The sequence below is a fragment of the Pimephales promelas genome, chromosome 7 (genome assembly GCF_988280905.1).
Source record: "Pimephales promelas chromosome 7, fPimPro1.hap1.1, whole genome shotgun sequence".
Classification (NCBI taxonomy): Eukaryota; Metazoa; Chordata; class Actinopteri; order Cypriniformes; family Leuciscidae; genus Pimephales; species Pimephales promelas.
The window spans coordinates 21,947,309-21,968,094 of record NC_142775.1 but is presented as its reverse complement, the minus strand read 5'-3'; the positions used below and the strand labels follow the sequence as shown (position 1 = coordinate 21,968,094).

The 20,786-nt window shown below is 40.4% G+C and overlaps 1 protein-coding gene across 1 annotated transcript in view; it reads right to left on the bottom strand.

The window, feature by feature from the left end:
• The window catches only part of klf7b (Kruppel like factor 7b), a 44,653-nt gene extending 24,677 nt beyond the window's left edge, over positions 1 to 19,976 (bottom strand). Inside the window, exon 1 of the mRNA XM_039682200.2 lies at positions 19,501 to 19,976. Coding sequence (XP_039538134.1) covers positions 19,501 to 19,602 — 102 coding nt within the window. The 5' untranslated portion in view covers positions 19,603 to 19,976. The remainder of the gene's footprint in view (positions 1 to 19,500) is intronic.
• Between the last annotated feature and the right edge of the window lie 810 nt (positions 19,977 to 20,786).

Sequence of the window (20,786 nt, the reverse complement as noted above, 5' to 3'; positions counted from 1 at the left end):
ATTTATCCTTGATGACAGCAGTTGGCGGAACATTAGCGCCCTGATCAGTTTCATGACATAACTGAGACAGCTTTATTAAGACAACAACACTTGAGGTCAGGAACAGGAAATATGAATCTGTGGCCGTTCACTCCATTAAAGCAACTGGAAATATCATTGAGCCTTTTCTCTACAGACACATGGCTCATTTTTCCACAATACGTTGAGTGAGCATGCATGTAATGCGGAACAAAGAGCAATGCTAATCATGCAAGATAACAACCAAGAATTATCTGTGCACTGTACCCTTAGAGGCAGGATTACTTCACAGATGGATGCTACTACAAGCAAAGACGTGTTATTGAGAGCATTATGACACACTTGGCAACAAAGATTAGCAAGCTAGCATGTTGTCTAGTGTATACCTGCTTTGAGCACCAGCTAGCTAAATAATTGCATTTGATACTGCATTCTAGCTAGGGGCCAGAACATGGGCACTAGTCTAGCCAAAATTAAATGGTTGTAAATTAAGCCTGCTATTCGCTATTGGGATACTTCTCTATTTTAGTTGTTCTGAAACCCTTTTGGGCTAGATTCTTCCAGTCCAGCCTTCAGTGCCACGTCTCATCAAAGCTTTTACTTGATCGGAGACTTTCAATAATTTAGGATTGACAGTGAAAGACAGTGTCTGCTGTCTTCTCCATCTGCATCCATCCACACAAGGAGACTTTAAGTCTGACATGGTGCAGCTGCAGCTAATGAATACCTCCATTTACAGATGGAAGAGGCGGCTTGGTTGCCAATCAGCCTTTGGGTGTGCTTGTATTGAGAGCTATTTCTGTGTACACAAACACTGGTTTTGCTTTTAAAGTATTGTAGGACTTCAGTAACAGAGGTCACAATAGGGACAAAGAAGCTGTGAGGGAATTGAAAAGGCACTATGGCTTCATCAGCACATGATTGTAGAGGACATAATACGACCTTGATCGTGTTCCCAAATGAACAAAGTCACTATTAACTCTTCATAAACTCAGTGAAGAACACCTGGTGAAATTACATTGGGGAGGGGGCAAACATGAAGATGTTTTTGTACCATGTGCTACAATGTAAAGTCTGTGAGATGACAAAATACGATTCTGGATTCATGTTTAATCATAACCAGACTGTATGTTGATCATGGTGTACTTGCTTTTTTTTTGTTTAAAGCTGCAGTCCGCAGGTTTTCCTCTTTGTCACCATCTCTCATCTTTCTGACATTGCAGTAAATCTAACAATCGCTTATAAGTTATCATATCATGCAAAACCATGCCAATTATACTTTGTTCTCAAATTGTTAATGTTAACAACATCAGGATTGCGTGACTGTGTAATGTCCTGCCAATATGCATCCTTGTTTTCACATGGGATCAGTTGCAGTCTCTTTTTTTTCTGTAGTCACCACAAAGTCCAAACGAAGTCTTTTACATTTTACAGCGGGCGAATCTGTTGTCACTGGTGATTGTCGTTTGAACCTTTCTGGATCCGCCATCAAATTGATGTTTAATTATATCAAGTGCTGTGAAAAAAGGCTATAAATCTCCACCTCCAACATCCTCACACGCAATATCACATACTAGCCAAGACTCCTCCTTTATGTGTACAGATGTAACGTAATGACGCCAAGACATGCTCGAATCTCCCGCGGAAATCCACCAGTACCACTGGAGTTAAAAACATTATTACAAGCTTACCGCTTTGAGCTAATCGAGCTAAGGGAAGCAGATAGTTTTAAAACTGCTGGTTGTGTATTTTCTCGAATATGTATTTTGGACAATTTTAAACCAAAAAAAGCTTTAAAAAGTAGGTGATCCATATGCTTAGTTAGCAGGAGAGTACCATTTACACACTCCTATATGTTCCTATTTAGTAGGGGGAAGTCTGCGAAAGTGACAATTGATTTATGTACACTATATACTGTAACCATACTGACCAATGGCTGATATTAGGATTTTCTTTTTTGGGCCAGTATTGGATATTTCATTGTTTTTGGTTTATTTTAAGTTTTAGATCAGCAATATTAAACATATTTAACCCTTTAAAAGCAAGAGCACTTTCTTTTTAAGAACTAATGCAGTTAACATGTTGCATTGCAGTGCTATGCCATAGAAGAACACGCTTAGCGCAATGATAGAGAAATGAGCAAGCGCAATAATGGATAGTGTGGGTACAGGAGGACATGAATGAGTCCTTACCATAGATGTGCCAAATGGGGGATAATCCCACTGACAAAGGCAGTAAGACTGCAGGCTGGTAAGAGGCGAGCTGAGCCTCAGAAAACCTCTCTCCGTCTTCTTTTAACTGGATTTGTGGAGCGGGGCTGCTGTTTATCTGTGTACAGGGTCGGCTAATGGCCACTGGCTGGCGGCACTGGGGTAATCTAATCAGGATACAGCGATTTTCATTAAATCGCTCGGGCTGGATTATTCCCCGTCACAAGCCGATTGAAAGGGGACATTTTTAAATGGGGTTAACAGCTTGTTATAAGATTGGGGAGTCTAAGTAAGGGATACTAGTGATGGGGGGCTCTATTGTGACTGATGCCAGGCTAATCTTCATTACTCAATGCAAAGAGAATGCCACATGGGTGGGGGGATACAACACGTGGAGACAAAAGAGAACAAGAGGAAACAAAAGAGAGCTGGCCGTCAAGGACCAAGCTGGAAGTGGGGGCTGAGTTGGAGGGCGTTTTGTATCGTAAGATGCATGGCCCTCTGGGTATTGTATAGAGATCTCTGGTTACATACCATACTGTAACAGGCAACAGACATGACTAATAGGCCAAGTTCTCAAAGGGAGTCAATTTCAGCTACAGTCCCATTATCAGGCACTTGTAAAGGTCTATACCCCTAGGAGACATAAAGAGTTCTCTTTATTTCACCAAGAATGTCTCCTATCTCGGTTGTGGCGACAAACACAGGAACATATTTGAAGCACTATAAATGATTGTGCCCTTTAAATTGATGATATTTAACACAAATTCCTTGCAACTTAGCTCCTGGCGACCTCATATTTAAAATGAAACTTCTTGAAGGAAGCTGTTTTAATGTAAGGCTATTATTGGATTTAAATATTATTGTCTTGAGAGCTGTCTTTTGGATCTACCTCATACATCAGCACTTCTATTCTGTGCATTACAAGCAGGATACCACATGGAGAGAAGATTAAAATTACCCTGGCGTGACAGCTCTGGCACTGGTGTGAAAGGGTTGTTTCTTCTCATTCTCAGTTATGTCACTGCCAGGCAATAGCTCACATGACTTTGGGTTGCAAGGACTTCAGGTTCACTGTGTCAGCTCTCTAACATTGTCTGTCTGTGTCTGCAGGACGGAGCCTCAGCCAGGGACCCAGCAGGTGCTCTCATTACCTCTATCCCACTGTAGGGACTCTCAGTCAGACCTCTCTGCATTCTATGCCCTGCAGTGTGCCATAAAACCATGGGAAATTCACATCTAGTCAAGGAACAGCAGGGGAGAAGTGAAAAGCCCAGTCTTATTCATTGACCAGTCAGTAGAGGGGACTGTCTAATAAATGGACTGATAAATGTCTTTGGTAAGTAAATAAAAAAATAAAAAAATGCTGCTAACAGGCTTATTCAATGGTGTGTTGCATTGCCCTTGTATAAGCATATTTAATGTTTGTAACAAGGATTTTTGGGTTGAAATATTGGTTTAGAAACCACTGTTAAACAACTTAAAAGACAGTACAGTATATTTTACATTTTGCTGTAATGGCATCTTTTTATGAATGAATGCCAGTATCATTGATACTAAAACTGGTACTGATATACATATTTTAAAACAATACTGATAGAAATTTAACATTATACCGTATAATTGAAAGTTATCAATTTCAACATTTATTAGGCTTTAAAAAAATAACGGCTTTAATTTAAGTGAACTTAAAACAATCTTCACATAAATATTCATGATTGCGTTTAATATTAAAAATATAAAAAAAATATATTGTCCTGCTTAATATTTTGTAAGAAAACAGTATATTTTTCTCCAGCATTCTTTAACTAGAAAGTTCAAGTTACAAGTTTGTTTAAAACTATTTATTTGAAATCTTTATTATTCTTTTTTTTAATAATCTTTTGTAACCATCTACGTTTTTACAGTCAGATCAATTCAACACAGATATAATATATCATAAAAATATGTTGTAGTAGTAATGACTTCTGAATAAAGAAGTGTAATCACTTATTAATGCATTATAATATATAATAATATATTAAATCAAATATTTAATTACAGTATATTGACTATTTGCCAGTTTAAGAGTTTCCTTTATTTTTGCCATTTTCGGTTTCTTGTTTCAGCCCAAGCAATGTATCCAGAATGTTCATTTACAGTAGGTGCATCACTTTGACAATCAAGCATGATAACATGACAACCAAACATATGGGTTTAACAGTGTAACATCATGCTATATATAACCCTGGGTGATTCTTTATAATCAACCACAGGATGTGAGCTGCAGGCTCTACAAGGAGCTCTCGTGGAGAGGAAACACTACATCTATCTGAGCTTCCTGTCCCATACGAGTAGCACGCACAACGGCTTGACCAGCCAGCTGAAAGGAAATGGAAAAGGAAATTGCATAGATGGGATGCAGGGGTCTATGCCTTGCTGCAGATGCAATGACTGGAGCAGAGAGAAGTTATGTAACCCCACTGGGCCTCCATGCTCTGGCTGCAATCCTGCTGATAAGCACACAAACATTTTCTGGCTGGAATCTGTGTGGACAAGTGCGGGCACGCTACCCTGAGGGGAATGGATATGGTAACCTGTCCAATCTCCAACTTAGCCCCTGGATCTGGCCGCTGTGACGGACAAAGGCAGTTATGATAACAGGAATTCAAGACCCCTCCCAACCCGACAGCTGCCCCCACCAGTCTTTGTGCAGTGGGGATTTTTCACGCACGAAAGGGTCCAAAACAAAATGAAGAATGCAGATTAGAAAAGCCGCTTAAAAAATTAAACAACTTGCCCGAGCCTGTTTGCGAGGCTCCTCACCTCCAAGAGATAGGAGAAGGCCGGTCATTTCTGGTTTGTGTGATAACTGACTGCGAGGATTTCCAGCCCAATTTCTCAGTACCAGGATAGGCATCCCAGTTAATTGCCATCGCTCACTTAAGTGCACGCAAATGGCCTTTTCATCCCTGAATCTGTCCTCTTTATAATTATCCTGCAGTGTGGTAATTACACAGACTCTGCACAACTGGTATTTGGTATTTTATGGGACAACAAACTCCTTTGCTATTTTCTGGTCTCTTCCACCTGCTTTCAAGTACACAAAGCCTGTCTTTGAAAGCCCATCTCTGGGGATGTTTACGAAAATCACAGTATTGCTATTTGCTGGATGCTTCCTAAGTATGTAAGCTGGAGTGATGAGGTTGTCGTCTGTCATGAGAGGAGAGTTAGAGCTTTGACGACTGCAATAAAAAACGCAAAAGCAATCTCTCAGAGAACCTTCTATGACTTTGTTACATGCTAGCAGAGAAATTGTCCTTTCCATCTAGATGTCTCATTACCGACGTGTACGGGAGGATTTACAATGAAACAATCGCCTCTCTTAGCTATTAAAATACTGGCATTGATATAGACACCTCAAATCAGATGTCTGTTTCACCGATCTGATAGCGCTCTCGTGCACGCTTGGAATACGCAATGGCAAGCTTCCCCTGTGTTGTGACGTCTCAATCCTTGGGTGTCCTGTTTTCTCCACGTGGCTATCAGCCCAGCTCATCTCTCTAACAACAGACACAAAGCCCAGCCACTCTGCCAGTCAGCCATAAATGAAGTGAGGTGGGAGGGAGCATTTGATCATGAACTGATGCATAAGAGCTTTTTTAGTAGGAGCAGAGGACCGCGGCAAATTTTTTGCGATGAAACAAAGTCCGGATGAAATCCCCCATGTCTTTATCTATTTATTTATTGTTAAATGGACTTTGCTGTGCACCTTTTGCTGTATGAGCATATGGGTCAGTGTTGTATTTTTTTTTTTTTTGTCCACTGATATGAGCGTGTTTTTATTTTTCATTTTGGTATATTTTCTGCATAAATAAAAAATTAACACAATTAAAAATTTAAATATCAGATAATTTAGGCGATTAGTTCATGTTGTAAATTATAATTAGGTGTGACTTACCAAAATGTAATGATATTTATGAATCAATTATTCATGATAGATTCAATTCAACACACACAGACACACACACGCTCGCATTTCTTGAGATATCAAAAAAAAATATTAAACCAACATAAATACAAAGACTTAATTAGATTTTTAAAAAGATTTATCATTTTCTTTATTTTTTATTTGTCGCTGACCAATATCAGACCCTTAGCTTTTAATTTAGGATTTCGTTTCTTTTTTTTCAGTTCGCTCCTAAATCTCCAGCCTTATCTCTTCCAATGTCTATCGTTCATGAATGCAGACACGCACACAAAGACTCCTACGCAAATCCAGCCCACACACTCCCAGCAAAAGAATGACCTCATCCCCCACCTCCTCCCTTCCTACTCTCTGCACTCTGGAGCAGCTGGGCCGAGAGTGAGGTCACCTGAGACGGCGAGGGCCCGCCCCTTCTGACTCACTCCCACACAGCCTTTTACTGTGATGGCACTTTGAACCCAATTACCAGCATCTGACAAGACTGCTACAGTGACATAAAAAGAAACCTAACTGGGACTTGATGAATGCCTTTGCAGTCTATTAATTCCTCACTACAATGGAAGCTGCAGAGAGAAAGACCTTTGCCAAGAGTGCATGGTGTATGTGGGCATGCAAAGTTGCACTTGACTGTGCCCAGTTTTTCTCTCTGGGACAGCCACGCTTTGAAGCCACCGGGCTTGTAGACGTGGTGGGACGGCTGCATGGCAGGTGCTCCTGCTGCCGCCACACCTGTCTGCACTGCAGGGAGCCCAGTAAAGGAGCACCTTGCCAAAATTCCCCAAACCATTGCTGATTATCACAAGGTCACGAACGCAATGACAGCATCATTGCTAGGACGAGGTAGTGACTCCATGATGGATCTCAGGCATTACCTCATCATTTTACTGGAATCTACAGTGCAGTTGGGCACATTTAGCACTTTGCATTTGACAAAGTGGGTGATCTCATCCTGAATATTGTAGCGCAAGAGATGAGTCACAGGCACTCAAAATGTACAATTGAGCCGTTGGCCTGTTTGAGGATCGCCTGAGGGGGGAGGGTACCGCAAGAGCAGGAGTGCCAGCGTGATGCGTTCACGTGTGCGCAGATGCTGGCTAGTCTCTGCTGGGTTTGCCTGGTGCAGTGGCCCATGCTTAAAAGCCCACTTATATGCCGCCTGCTCCACTGAACCTAAGAGAGGTGCCCAGTAGGCATCTCTCATACTAACGCAAATCTTTAAACAACCTTTCTGATCTGCCTGCTGCAACCCGCCATACCTATACATAGGCTACACATAATAACTGGAACTTCCACACAGACAAGCCCCGATTCCAACAGAGCCAGGCTGTTCCCTCAGGTATTCCCGACAACATTACAGATTAAAATAGCAGCCGACCCACATAGCTATACACTGGCTCAGCCTCGCCTTCAGAGAAGGCAGACTTTACGTTCTTGACTGCAAACACCTTACCATCGCTGTCATTTTTGCACTTCTATTCCAATGCTTCGCACCCACTGTGCGGTCATAGCATCCAGGTGCTTTTTAAAAATGGTGCTAAAAGAACCTGGTAACTCCACCAAAAACACTAAAAAGAATGGTTATTACAGCCAATTTTTGTATAAATTATGTTATAAATAAATTATAAATTATTTATAAGTTATAATAAATTATGGAGCAAATGGTTGAAAGTGGGTCTGTCTGTGCAAAACAAAGGGAGAAGGCTGAATGTCTCAATGAGCACGACAAATACTCCCAAGGTCGCTGGTCGTCAGCACATGACCCATTTAACTGAGCCATAACAAACTGGAAGGACTAAGAGCGGCATGTTTGTTCTGTCTCCCTCCCCAAAACCACTCAGTAGGACTCGCATTACACAACCTTCAGGACTAAAGCGCATTTGAATTTAGTGTGGACGTAGTGGGGGATATTGTTTGTTAGGACAGTTCCGTTTTAAGAAAGATTTCTAAACGCATTACAATTTTCAAGAGGAGCAATAATACAAGAGGAATTATAAGAGCAATTGGGAAGCTATGTAATGTGTGTGTATATACATCTACATATACATATACATATACATATGTAAACACACACACACACACACACACACACACACACACACACATATATATATATATATATATATATATATATATATATATATATATATTAGGGCTGTGCAAAAGTTAATTGCGATTAATCGCATCCAAAATAAAAGTCTGTGTTTACATAGTATATTTGTGTGTGCTGTATATAATTATTTTGTATATATAAATACACACACATGCATGTATACGTTTAAGAAAATGTGTTATTCCTATATAAAATATTTATATTTATATAATATAGATTATGTATTTATATATATATACAGAATTTAAGCGCAAATAATTCTTAAATATATACATGCATGCATAGGTATTTATATATACAAAATAATTATATACAGCACACACAAATATATTATGTAAAACAGACTTTTATTTTGGATGCGATTAATCGCAATTAACTTTTGCACAGCCCTAATATATATACATGTCACTATTATTATTATTATTATTAGGTATTTGGTATTCTAAAAAGAATTGGAAAAAAAAATCCAAGTCCAGGCACTCTGAAATGTTTGGTGTTGTTTATACTAATTGGGACTTATTTATAACCTGACTTATTTTCTCACACTGTGATTTTAGGTTTCACAATAAAAATTGTATAATCTCACCATATGACTTTATTTCTTAATAACTTTATCTAACAACTACCCATTTAAAATGTTACTCAGCTTTATTAGGATTCAGCTTTTGTTTGAGTTTGGTGGAAAAGCAAAGCATGCCAGCAAATGTGAACAGGTGGGTCTCACAGCAGAGCAGCTCAGAGCCGCCTCAAGGAGAAACAAGTAGAGCAATGCAGATCCTTAGCCAGAGCTATATCAGGTATACAGTATGGCACCTGGCACAATTTACAGAAGGTCTGGCCTGCCTAAAATAAAAGGCTTAAAATAAAGCTTACACAATATGGCACTTGCACCAGCTTAGCAACCATCACAAGGGGCTGTAACCAGTATAACTGTAACAGTACGGCTGTTGGGTTGATGAACGGAGAGGATGTTGGCAGTTGTCCATGTGGAGGGAGAGACTTTTGGGGCAGGGGGAAGGAAAGGGAGGCCTGCGGGTGGGGGGTGGGTGATAGTGGAGAATCCCGTCAGTAAACAAGGGCTTGGTTTCCTCTACTGAACTGGCAATGAATTGGGAGGAAGTGGTAACCGCACACTTCGAAACTCGCTTTCGAAGAGCAGAACCTCAAACATACTTTGTGTGTGCTTGATGGGGCGGTCCTGCCTTCTGAACTGTGCTCAAAGTCAGCTCTCTAGTGAATTAGCAGTATGCTCTCTTTCACACCGCCAGGTTGAACACACACCGGTTGTGTGCCCGGTGCCAGGGGGGCATCTGCCCTTTTTATTTTCTCCCCATGTAATTACTGAGCAGAACTGTTAGTTAGGTGAAGGGCTCTGTGAGGGTGATGTATGCCAATCCTGCCTGCACACCTCTCAACATAAGAGACAGATATGTGGTTGTACCGCTTTCCTATTTTAATTCATTGTTTTGCATAAAATATCTCAAGTGCATTACATGATGATCGTTCTTTAAATTGACATGCCTTCTATTTTGGAGATACATGTATCCAGATATACAAAGGAACTTGTTTGATTTTTCAAATTTGAACAGACCACTTGATGCAAAATGTCCAATAATCAATGGCTGTGCTTTAAAAGGACAACGTCAGACAGGGCCAAAATGGGTAAGAGAGCAAGAGAGAATGAACGAGATGAGGAAATGGATGAGCTAGTGAAAATAAGCAAGTATAGTGAAACTGGACAGGCACAACAGGAGGCTGGAGTGATGCCAGATCCTGTGACCATCAGAGAGAGACGATATGCAAATATGGCAAGCTGGGTATGATAGGCTACAGTGGTTCTCAAACTATGATAACCCTCAGTTTCCTCAAGAATGCATTTACTACATTTTTTTATACTTTTCTTTCTGTGCACAAAAGAGAATATTATTATGTTTGCGCTTATAGTCTTTGAGATACTGCACTGAGCAGTTTTGAGAATCATATCAATGAGACACAGATGAGAAATGTTCCAAATGAATACATATTTTATTAAAAGGTATCGATGTGATTGAGTTGGATTGTAAAACTTCTAAATATTATTACTGTGTTGTTTTAGATGCTGCTTCCACAGATCTGCTAGAGGCCAGTCAAGTATACATCAGTTGGTAAGTGTGCAATATGAGTGATTGGAAATGAGTATTGTTATTAATCAAAATATAATATTATTAAAATCTGTGTCATTACAACAAAACAAACCCCAAATTCATCCCTTTACACTTTAATAATCTTACATCAAATTATCAACGAGCCCAGCCAGTGTATTAATTCACAAGTTTTTACTTCAAGTTGTTTCAAGGTCACAAAACACAACCTAACGGCATGTTATACCCAGTGGAAAAGTACCTGTTGTTGGCCATTGTGTTTTAATGGGTGTTGTGACCTGTGCCCTAATTGTGTCCATGTCACCACCACCAAAACAAACAATGAGCTCACCACTCCTGTTTGGCAGCTTGACAACAGGTATTTGGTGATTCAGACCTGAGCTTCCTGCCACTCTGAAACCCAATATGAAATCACTACTCCACTAGACAGAAGACTCTGAATTCCTCTAGAGGAAATGCATTTTATGATTCAAATTGACCAGTTATGTTGCTACAACATCTGCATGCTAAAAAAAAATACAATTTGATATTGATGGAAAGACTCAGTCACCTCTGATAACAGATCACTTTAAATTGTAATAAAGACGCATTGATTTTCTGTAAAGCTGCTTTGAAACGATGTGTATTGTGAAAAGCGCTAAACAAATAAATTTGAATTAAGTAGAATTTTACATCTGGACACAAAGAACTGTGATGTGTACATGATAGAATAGGTTGTGTACGTTTTAGTGCTGTGATGTCAAACAAGGTGACATGACAAGATTTATTTGCACTGACTGACTTCTGAATTATTGTCGGTTGTTTTTGGGTATAATGTGCTTTTTGGGTTCTAACTGTATTTTTGTATTGTTTAGGGCAAATTTCTTTAAAAAAAGAAACCAAGATGATGTGGCTTAAATTTGTCATTGCCTAGCTGACGAATATGAACATTAGACAGTCTGGCAGCAGTCCAGTTGGCCTTATTGCGCATTCCCATCTGGACAATATCAGTGCAGGGAAATTCCAGAAGGCCAAGAGGCTAGAACTAGTGCAGGACCGTCAGAGATGAATCTCACATCAGGAGCACTTGAATAAACACGAGACATCCTTTACTTTCCTCCTCTGCTCTTTTCTCTCTTCATTTCTTTATTTTTACCTTGACATTCTGCAGGGCTACTTATAGCTGGTTTGGAATACTAATATATATATATATATTATATGTATATTATTCATACCATAGTCCCTCCTTGTTTATGCAAAACAATTTTTTGCAGAAAAAGAATTGCTGTCGTCTTAACCCTCTGAGACCTAAGGGTATTTTTACAATAAATTTTCCGTCTGGTGTCATTTACTAAAAAAGCTTGTAAAATATCAACCCTTTGGTGCACAGACAATTGACACACCTCTTTTTTTTCAGGACAAATTGAACTTTCAGCATATTTGTGTTACATTGATGTCACCTGAATGTAAAATAAGTTATGGGACCATAAAGACAAATGAAAAAATAAATCGGAAATGGAATCACTCAATTATTTATTGAAATCACACACAAATAAATAAAAGCTAAGCAATTTTCCTCTGGAAAATAGTTTGTTCATGTCTTTGGAGTCCTGGAGCACAGGAATAAACATTATAACTTGTACAGAACAAAAAATATTGACATTTTTCCAAAAGAAGTCCAGGCGTTTGGGGCCTCATGAAATTCACTGGTGCCAAGCCTCAAAACAGTTCCTATCAGCAATCACACAGAGGGCCACATCACAGGTTTTGCATTTCTATTTTATTTATTCTTTTATTTATTATGTTCTTTTTATTCTTTTATAATACATTTATACTACTAATACTTTTTTACAGTAAATAAATAAATGGCACTTCAGCTGGGTCTATCCTGGTAATCTAGTTCCTCATCTGTCAAAAAGCTCTGTTCTCCTGAAAATCCTTCATCCTGCAATGCACCAAAATAGACCAGCGCTTTATTTACGTCCATTTCGCTGTGTTTCTCTGTGAATCGCGCGTCTCCGTGAGTCTCTCTATCTCTCTACACTGTATCAGCGCTTGGTTCATGCGTAATGACGCACACCAATGTTTACAAAGGATCAGCCTGTAATTGGTCAAAAACCATCACGTGAAAACATCACGTGATATCCAGGATGTCCGCTAGCATCAAGCTAGCGGCAAAAATGACCGAATATTTATGAATTATGGGCTTCAAGATTATCAAAGTTTGACATAAAGCGTTTGGATTTATTGCTGAAAACCTCTGAAAGGAAGCACAAGTTCCAGGCTGGATAGAAAACCTTCTGTAAAGGCTAGAAAGAGCCGAAAGACACCCCCGTGATGGCTAGCTCGTTAGCTTTCTGCTGGAAAAAACGGTAAGAAAATCGATAAATCTGTCATCGAGTTATGTAAACATTTATCGGAGGTGACGTGTGGCATCGTCGACGACGCCGTCGGGCTCAGGGGGTTAAACAGCATTGAGGTACCATTTGCAAAGGGAAAGTATTGATTTCCAATCTCCTTTTTTTTTTTTTTTTTTTTTTCAGGGGGGTGTGAGAGATATCATCAGGCTGTTAGTCTGAGTTTGTATGCCTGTGTGTGCACTTGCACTTAGAGAAAAATGGCTGGTTCCTCTCAGACTGTTAATCAAATCCTTGAGTGGCTAAACTGCCTCTCCATCGAGACCAAGGGAAACGACAGGCCTCATGCATAAAGATGCATCCCAAACACTCATCTTTCTCTGTCTTTTTCTCTCTCTGTCCATCCTAGTACTGCTTCTCGTCTCCATGGGCTGATAGACCCTCGAGAGACGGCAGACAAATGACCCACACCGTCTGCACCATCCAAGAGCTACTCAATCATGGCCCCTGAAAAGCTCTTGATCCCTACATAACAATACCACCTCCATCAGCAATCACTCGCTGGCATGGGGATAATTAGCATGTTGCATGCATGGATGAGGGTAGGTATATTCAGTTTAGCATGCACTATTATTGGATCAAAAATCATAAACATTTTCCCCAGAAACTATAGATTTAAGTACACCCGTTTCCTGGAGAAAGATCTTAAATTGCATCTGTGGAATCTGTGAATCAATTGCAAGCTGTGAATCATCTGCAGTTCCTTAGGCAGCATTTGCGAACACACGTTTCCTTGTGCCCTAAGCTACGTATTGTAGGTGACACACTGTTAGACAAACAACAGACACGCTCAGTGAAGATAAGCATGGACCATTAGCGCCTCAGAGATTGCGTGGCCAGATCGAGAGCGAGATCACTTCCAGTGCTTACTGGAAACAGATAGACTGTTTAACATAATCAGTATTGCTCCGTGTTTCTCATAACATTTACAAGATTTACATGATCTCATCATTAATGCACTGGTTTGGGCTGCTAAGGGATATATTTGGCTTGAACTTGAGGGAAACTACAATGCTTCCTTGAAATGTAGTCCAAAGCTTAATATTCAACTCCCCCAGCTTTATAGTTGTATATTTCCTTTATTTTAAACACTTTTGCATTGTTGTTTTCGTACTTATTTCCTTGGCCATTTTCTGATTGTGTTTGTGTACTATGTGCCTTCTGTACACTACTGTGGTTTTATACCATGCCATTTTATAGTTGTTTGTACATTTCAAGTCATTGTAATGGAAAAACATCCTGGAATATTCTTTAAGTTATGACATTATTTCATATCATTTTTAGCCCTTGAGTTTGTTGAAGGTTGTGTTCTCTGGAAATGCTAATTATCCCCCAATCAGCAAACCTATGTTTGACTGTTCAAAAACCTACCAACTGCCAGTTTGATGCCGTCTTTGATCTACCTCTAGTGCTGAGAATAAATTATAGAGAATTGCCAAATTTCATGGTGAACGATATTTGGTAAACAGAGCACACAGTCTATGAAGGTGAGCTAGCGCTGCGCTTCAAATGCTAATTATCTTGTGAAAGCTGTTTCACTTTAATGTAGTAACTCAAAATCACAGAATAATAGTTGAGTCGGGGATTGCTTTTTTTCTCTCTATCATTTCCACAGCTTGTTATTTATTAGTTTGCCCAGGCCTGTCATGCATGCTCGTGGTTACAACTTTTTTAACAAAGAGATGGAATTCAACATGAAATTGCTAGGTTGCATCAGAAGCTGCCTGTGCTAAAGCTTAGTATGAACTTTACTCAAACGTAAAAGGAGAATGTGACTGAAAGGTCCCCACTTCAAAGGGAAACCTGGTTCAGTCCTATACATGAAAGACCCCTGCTACACCTCACTACTGCCTAATTACTGTCAGCTGTCTGGGGGCTGAGAGATCTGCTGTGTCTGGGATCTACGCTTTTGCAGTAGTCGCTAAGGTTGTTTATATTTGAGCTACAGTGGGTTTTTGTGAAGGCGAATAGTAATCGTTTCTATCTGTCCAAGTATACATGGCACAATGTGTAACCTATACTATTTAAAGGGTACTTTGGAGCAAGTGCACAAAGCAGATGCAAATTTTAGTCAGATTAACTTGTATATATCTTTGCTGCAATTGTATTATCCAGATCTGTTTGTAAAACTTCTCAAAAATCAGACTAACATGAGTTTAACCTGACTAAAGACTGACATAACACTTTTTAAAAATGTCAAATTATTGCTTTTGTCTGACACAGAATTTTAAAGTGCATTTTGACTGCACACCATACAATCTGAATCATTAGAGAGATATAGGTAGGCGGGAAGAAATATAGACAACTCTTTTGCAATCTCAGATGATGACCTGACAGTGATTCAAAGTCTATACTAAACCCAGACAGTGCTTGATTTTGGCCTGTCTAGTCACCGGCAGAGGCAGCATACAGGAAATGCCCAGAACAATGGGTTGGTTTATGATGTCATACTAATACCAACACAGTGGGTGACTTATGAATGCAGTCTGCTCGCCGGTCCCTGCTATTATACGGGCCGGTCGATAATCCAGTGGAAACAAAACAGCTGACGAGATCAATTAAGTTATAAAACTTTATTTCAGCAAAAGGATCACACAGAGTGACAGACACTTTCCATTGTGGGTCAAAAGCATGTACCACCAACACAGAGATTAATGGAGCTTGTTGACTGGTTAAGCAAGGGCCACTGAGGTCAAAACTGTTGAAGGGGAAGGGATGTGTCAGAATAGCCAAGCCTCCACAGATGCGCTGCATATCATAAGATAACTTTTTGACAGCTTATTTATCTTGATGTGGGATATTTCAACGCATGCCTGAGCATTAGCATGGACTGATAGACCTGTTAACACTTCAGAGAGGCCAGTAGAACAGGTTTGATGTTGAATGCCAAGGTGTTTCCCTCAGAGTAAATTCAGTAAGTGAGGACATCACCACTGACAAAACTCAGGTTGTTGAATCTTAAATGCAGCACAAAGCTTTGAGGGTGTCTAAGGATCCTTCTTTGCCTAAACCGGCAAGTCTCTCCCAGTAGATAAGTAGGATCTTACTACATTATCTCAGTCTCTGAAGACATTGCAATGTTACCACTCACTCTACAGCTTCAGGGGAGCATGGTGTTGTCAACAAGGTAATGCGTTTGCCCATTAATTTGGTGTCCTGGAGCTTTACCAATTGCAGAAAAAGAGCAGAAAAGGTCTGTGCTGTCAGAAGATACACTGTGAGAAAGCAGCTGTGTTCCTCAGGGTATTACATAATGCACATTTCAGTGTTCACTGCCCAGAGAAAGTTTGAATGCCTTCAGCTGGAGCAAGCTCAATGTAGATAGAGAAGGAATGTGATAAAAGCATGGATGGAAGCTAAAGGGCTGCAGGGGAGAATTAGCAAGAAAGAGTAGGGGCAAGGATGTTATGATCCTGCTGTCAGGTGTGGAGCCTCCACTGGAACACTGACGTAGCCTGACTGAATTGAAATTCATTTTTAATGTTATCTTGTAGCCTCTTTCTCTACCCCCATCCACCGACCTAACTATCCAGCCCTTTGGTTCGAAAAACTACTGGGCTGTGAAATGCAAAAACTCACAGCACAGAATATGCACGCAGTGATATTCATCATCTTTTCAAACTGGGGTTCTCTGGGACAGACCAGTCTCAACGTTTGAGTGCTGGACCGCGTTCATCTCAGACTGCTTCCTGCAGCTTCTCTCAGGGGTTTACATGACCCTGCTCAGACGTGTTCCAGTTCTACTGACTGTGATGTGTCTGTATGGGTCAGTCGTCTGCCCTCCAGCTGCCAGTGAGCTTTGAGAAGTTCACCACTTCTCAGATTCTTTTTCTCAACCTTTACCGTGAAAGCTATTGATAGAACAGGGGGAAAAAGAGTAGCTCTTAGGTTTTGCTGGGATTATCAGGACAGCCAAGTGTCATGGGTTCAGACACTTAGAGTATTAGTGGAACACATAGAGTAGTAGTCCTAGGTTTGGTATGAGTGTGCAACAATTAGACCCTGCTTCAGAAATTTGAATGAAGCCATTTGGAGTTAGATGGCAATGGAAACTTTCTAAACTAAACACTCAACGACGAGAAGAAGAGTGCTGTAAGGACAGGTCTGCCAGACTGTGTAGACAAAGAGACAGAGAGTGACCCATTTTTGCTGTGACACACAAAAAGGCCTTCTTGTCAGAGGAGGGCACACCAACAAAGGCCCACGTGGTGTGTTAGCTGATGGAGGACAGATGGATGGATGGATGCACACAAACAGACTCAGCCCCCCAATCGTCTCTTAGGTGATCCTTACTAATTGGCCAGGCTGCCTTGACTGCCTCTAATGGTGGTGTTTACTGCCTCTGCTTCATTCCCCAGGCCACTCCACCTGCTCTTGCAGCCTCCAGTGATGAGCTCTGAGAGTCATACAGGGTGGAACTGCTTGGGGAGGGGGGGTAGCGCCAACAGGGGCTCTCTTGTTGCACAAACAGCCGCTCTTTGAATTAACCTTGCTTGCGGGTCATCGCCAAAATAATCACTCCCTTCTCTACCCTTAGAAAGGTTCGCGAGTTGTGATTACAGCAAGCCGCCCTCTGTGTCTCTGTTTTTTTTTCTCTCTCTTCTGTGTCTCTTCTTGACAGTGAGAGATAGAGTCTTTGTTTAAGTTGGGGGAGACAGTGCCAGCAGTCTGCGTTCCTCATGAGGAATAGATGCAGTGCACGTCAGGACTTCATCACGTTCGGTGGACAACCTCTCGTCATCCCCGAGCACATCGCCTCTGTCACTCTCCCCTCTGTGACCCTCGCGCCCCATCCCTGGTCGAAGCCTGAGCTCTGAAACTCAATTCACCCGTATCACATCCATTAAGGTCTGATTCATGCTCCACTCGCAAGGGACCGAGCACAGCTATCCATCTTGTCTCCTTCTCAAAGGGTGCTGTTTACCTTGCAATGGCAGATCTAGGGCTACACTTTAAAACTATCCCAACTTGTAAAAGAATCAAACTTTAACTATGATGCTACTCAAAAGAAAAGCCTGTCTACAGAGATGGGCCTTTTTCTCTTCACGCTTATTTTCTTGCCATCAGATTCAACTTTATTTTTTCTGATTCCATATGGTTGTCCCCCCTCTCTTCTGATGCAAGCTGATACTCACTCTCACTTTGTCTTTGCCAGTGTATAATATTGTGTGTGTGTGTGTGTAGTATATATATATATATATATATATATATATATATATATATATATAGATGTATATAAAATTGTGTTCCATATGTGCTTGGACCCGTTAATTCACACTACAGGGAATAAATGCCCTGTGTACAACACATGCATGCTATCATTTGATTTGACCATGATGCTTTAAGTTACTTAATGCCAGAATTAACAGATGAACCAGACCTGTCTCTCTTCATGCACAATATATTTTTTTTCTCTTTTGTTATCTTTGAGATGAGATTGCCAGACCCGTATTTTCCTTCAATACTAATGCCAATACGTCTGTATATTTGCATTTGCTACCAGATAATATTTATATTTCTATTAGACGTGCTGGTTGAATTGCTGGTGGGGGTAGATATGTTTCAAGTTCACACACCAGCAATAAATAACCACTCACAGCATTTCCCTGCAGTTGAGTACATGGAATTGCAATGAGCTGCTGCTGAAGACAGCCAGTGCATGCGTGCAAAGGCGTCCATCGCCACATCGATTGCCAGAAGTCCTTCTAACCTCAAATCATAAATCTTATCATTAAATTGCTGCGGTTTAATTTATAAAACTTTCAAATCCTAGAGCTATGATTACTTTATTTGCCGCTAAAACAATTATTGCCCAAGAACACAAAGCAATTGATTTGCATTGATCTTATTAAGACCTCATCACTTAAAAACATGACTATGTTCCAATGGCACGTATGTGCATCATCTCCAGCTTTTTTCACAAGGCTTAAGTGGAATATCCTAAAAATGTAAAACACCACTATTATCATTGATTACCTCCCCCCTTCAAGAGTCAGCAAATTGTCATACAGATGCACACCAGCTCTCAGGAGTGGGTGATTTGGATACATTCTCCTCATATCCACTCACGCGCGCACCCTCCCGGCGGAGGTAATACATAATACATGACGATCGGGAACTGCTCTTGATATCTTAGGGCTGAAAAAACACTAAGTTATCTGACAGACGAATGCATTATTTAATAACAATTCGTTTATTGTTAACCAAGCCCTTATTTTCTCTAGCCACATAACGTGCGCCTTAACAAATCGCCATTCAGTCAGTTCCAGTCAGAAGTAGACTATAGTGCACATGAATCATCTCGTGTCTTATTCTGTCATTGACATCTGTTTTGCTTTGAGTAGGCTATACAACAGAGAAGTGTAGTAAATATATGTCTCATTCTTTAAATCATATTCTAGATTATTCTTCTAACTAATAATAATCCCTTTCGCTCCGATAAATAAAAAGACCGGAGTTCTAGCCATGCTTTGAAAGCAGCAAAACAGCACTTTCGTCATCAATAAACCACTACACGTAATAATGTGTACAAGGAAACGGCGATTAGACATACGCGCGCACTGTGAAGTTGTGAATGTTTGCATTAGATCCATGTGCGCAAATACGCACGGCTTATTTATGTGAACTAACAGTCCAATAGTTACGCGCAAACTCTCACCTGCTGCCAGTTCTCCTCCAGCGATGGCATCGCCGAGAAGTAGCCCGTATCGTGCACCAGCTGAAGTTCCTGAAAAATACTGTAATTTGCCAACACATCCATGTTGATGCTCACAAGAAGAAGAAAAAAGTGTTGCTTGATCCTCTGGTATATTGTTTCTTCTTAGCCCACTGCAAAACGCAAAAAGAATGTTTCAAATCCTCAGTGAAGTGTAGTTTAAAGCTGGTAATTTAAGCGCTATGACGAAAAGGAAGGACAAAATAAAAAATAATTCTTGTCACTTAATTGCAATCCCCGCGACCTCTCAGATCCTCAGCCTGGGAGTGGGATGCAAGATCGGTGACATGGACTGTCCACCTATTTCCGCATTGCCTCTGTCTCTTTTGCGCTATAAATTCCAGGTAGCCTTTATCTTGAATGCCGTGGATCACCAAGGCAAGTTGCTGGGCTCGCTGTCTCGCGAGCGAGAGGAAGCCAAGGGAACTAGAGGGGGCGTGGTTTGTTGTCAATCAATTCCGTGCGTGACCATATACGGTAAATAGGGTTGATGATCTCACAGGCGTCTAATGAAGGCGGTGCTAAAATGGACAAATAGGAGGAGTACAATTTGAATAATATAGCTTGATTGGCTCAGGACGCTTGTCAATCGGGACGTAGAAGGCAGTGAAAGGTGAGCTATTTTTAGAGAGCTATATAGCAGCGGCAGCTCGCTGGCGTCCCTCATACGGCCAGGGAGAACGCAACAAACAGAAGTAGAAGTTGCAGTTGAAACGTGAGGCAATTCTACCTCTTTATGAAGTCATATCATTTGGAAATTGTACACGGGTATAACCACAGAACTGTCGATAAAGTTGGAAACAGTTGTAAAGAAAATTTGATTTTTTTTTTCTCTCTACTATAGGCCAATATTAATTACACAGGCAAGTGCTGAAAAGAAAATCTGTGAAGATCCTCTCAGATGTTTCACAATCAATATGATTGAGTGGTTCACAGACAGGATGAGGGAAACTTTAAATATTACAATTTTGAAATGAGAGCTTTTGCTTTTCTAATGGCACAAATTAGGCTACCACAAAGAGCATCTATAATTGCAACTATTACAGCAATTGATTTGCATTGATTTACAGTACTGATCTGGCTATTGTTGTGTAAAGGGTAATTGACTCTTCAGGATGTTTTTCGCAAGCCAAAACACTTCTATAAGATGTTAATTCATGAAAACCATATAACAGAAACCTAAAATAGAATAATGTTTCTGAATAATGACCGTTGCCCCTGGCAAACCT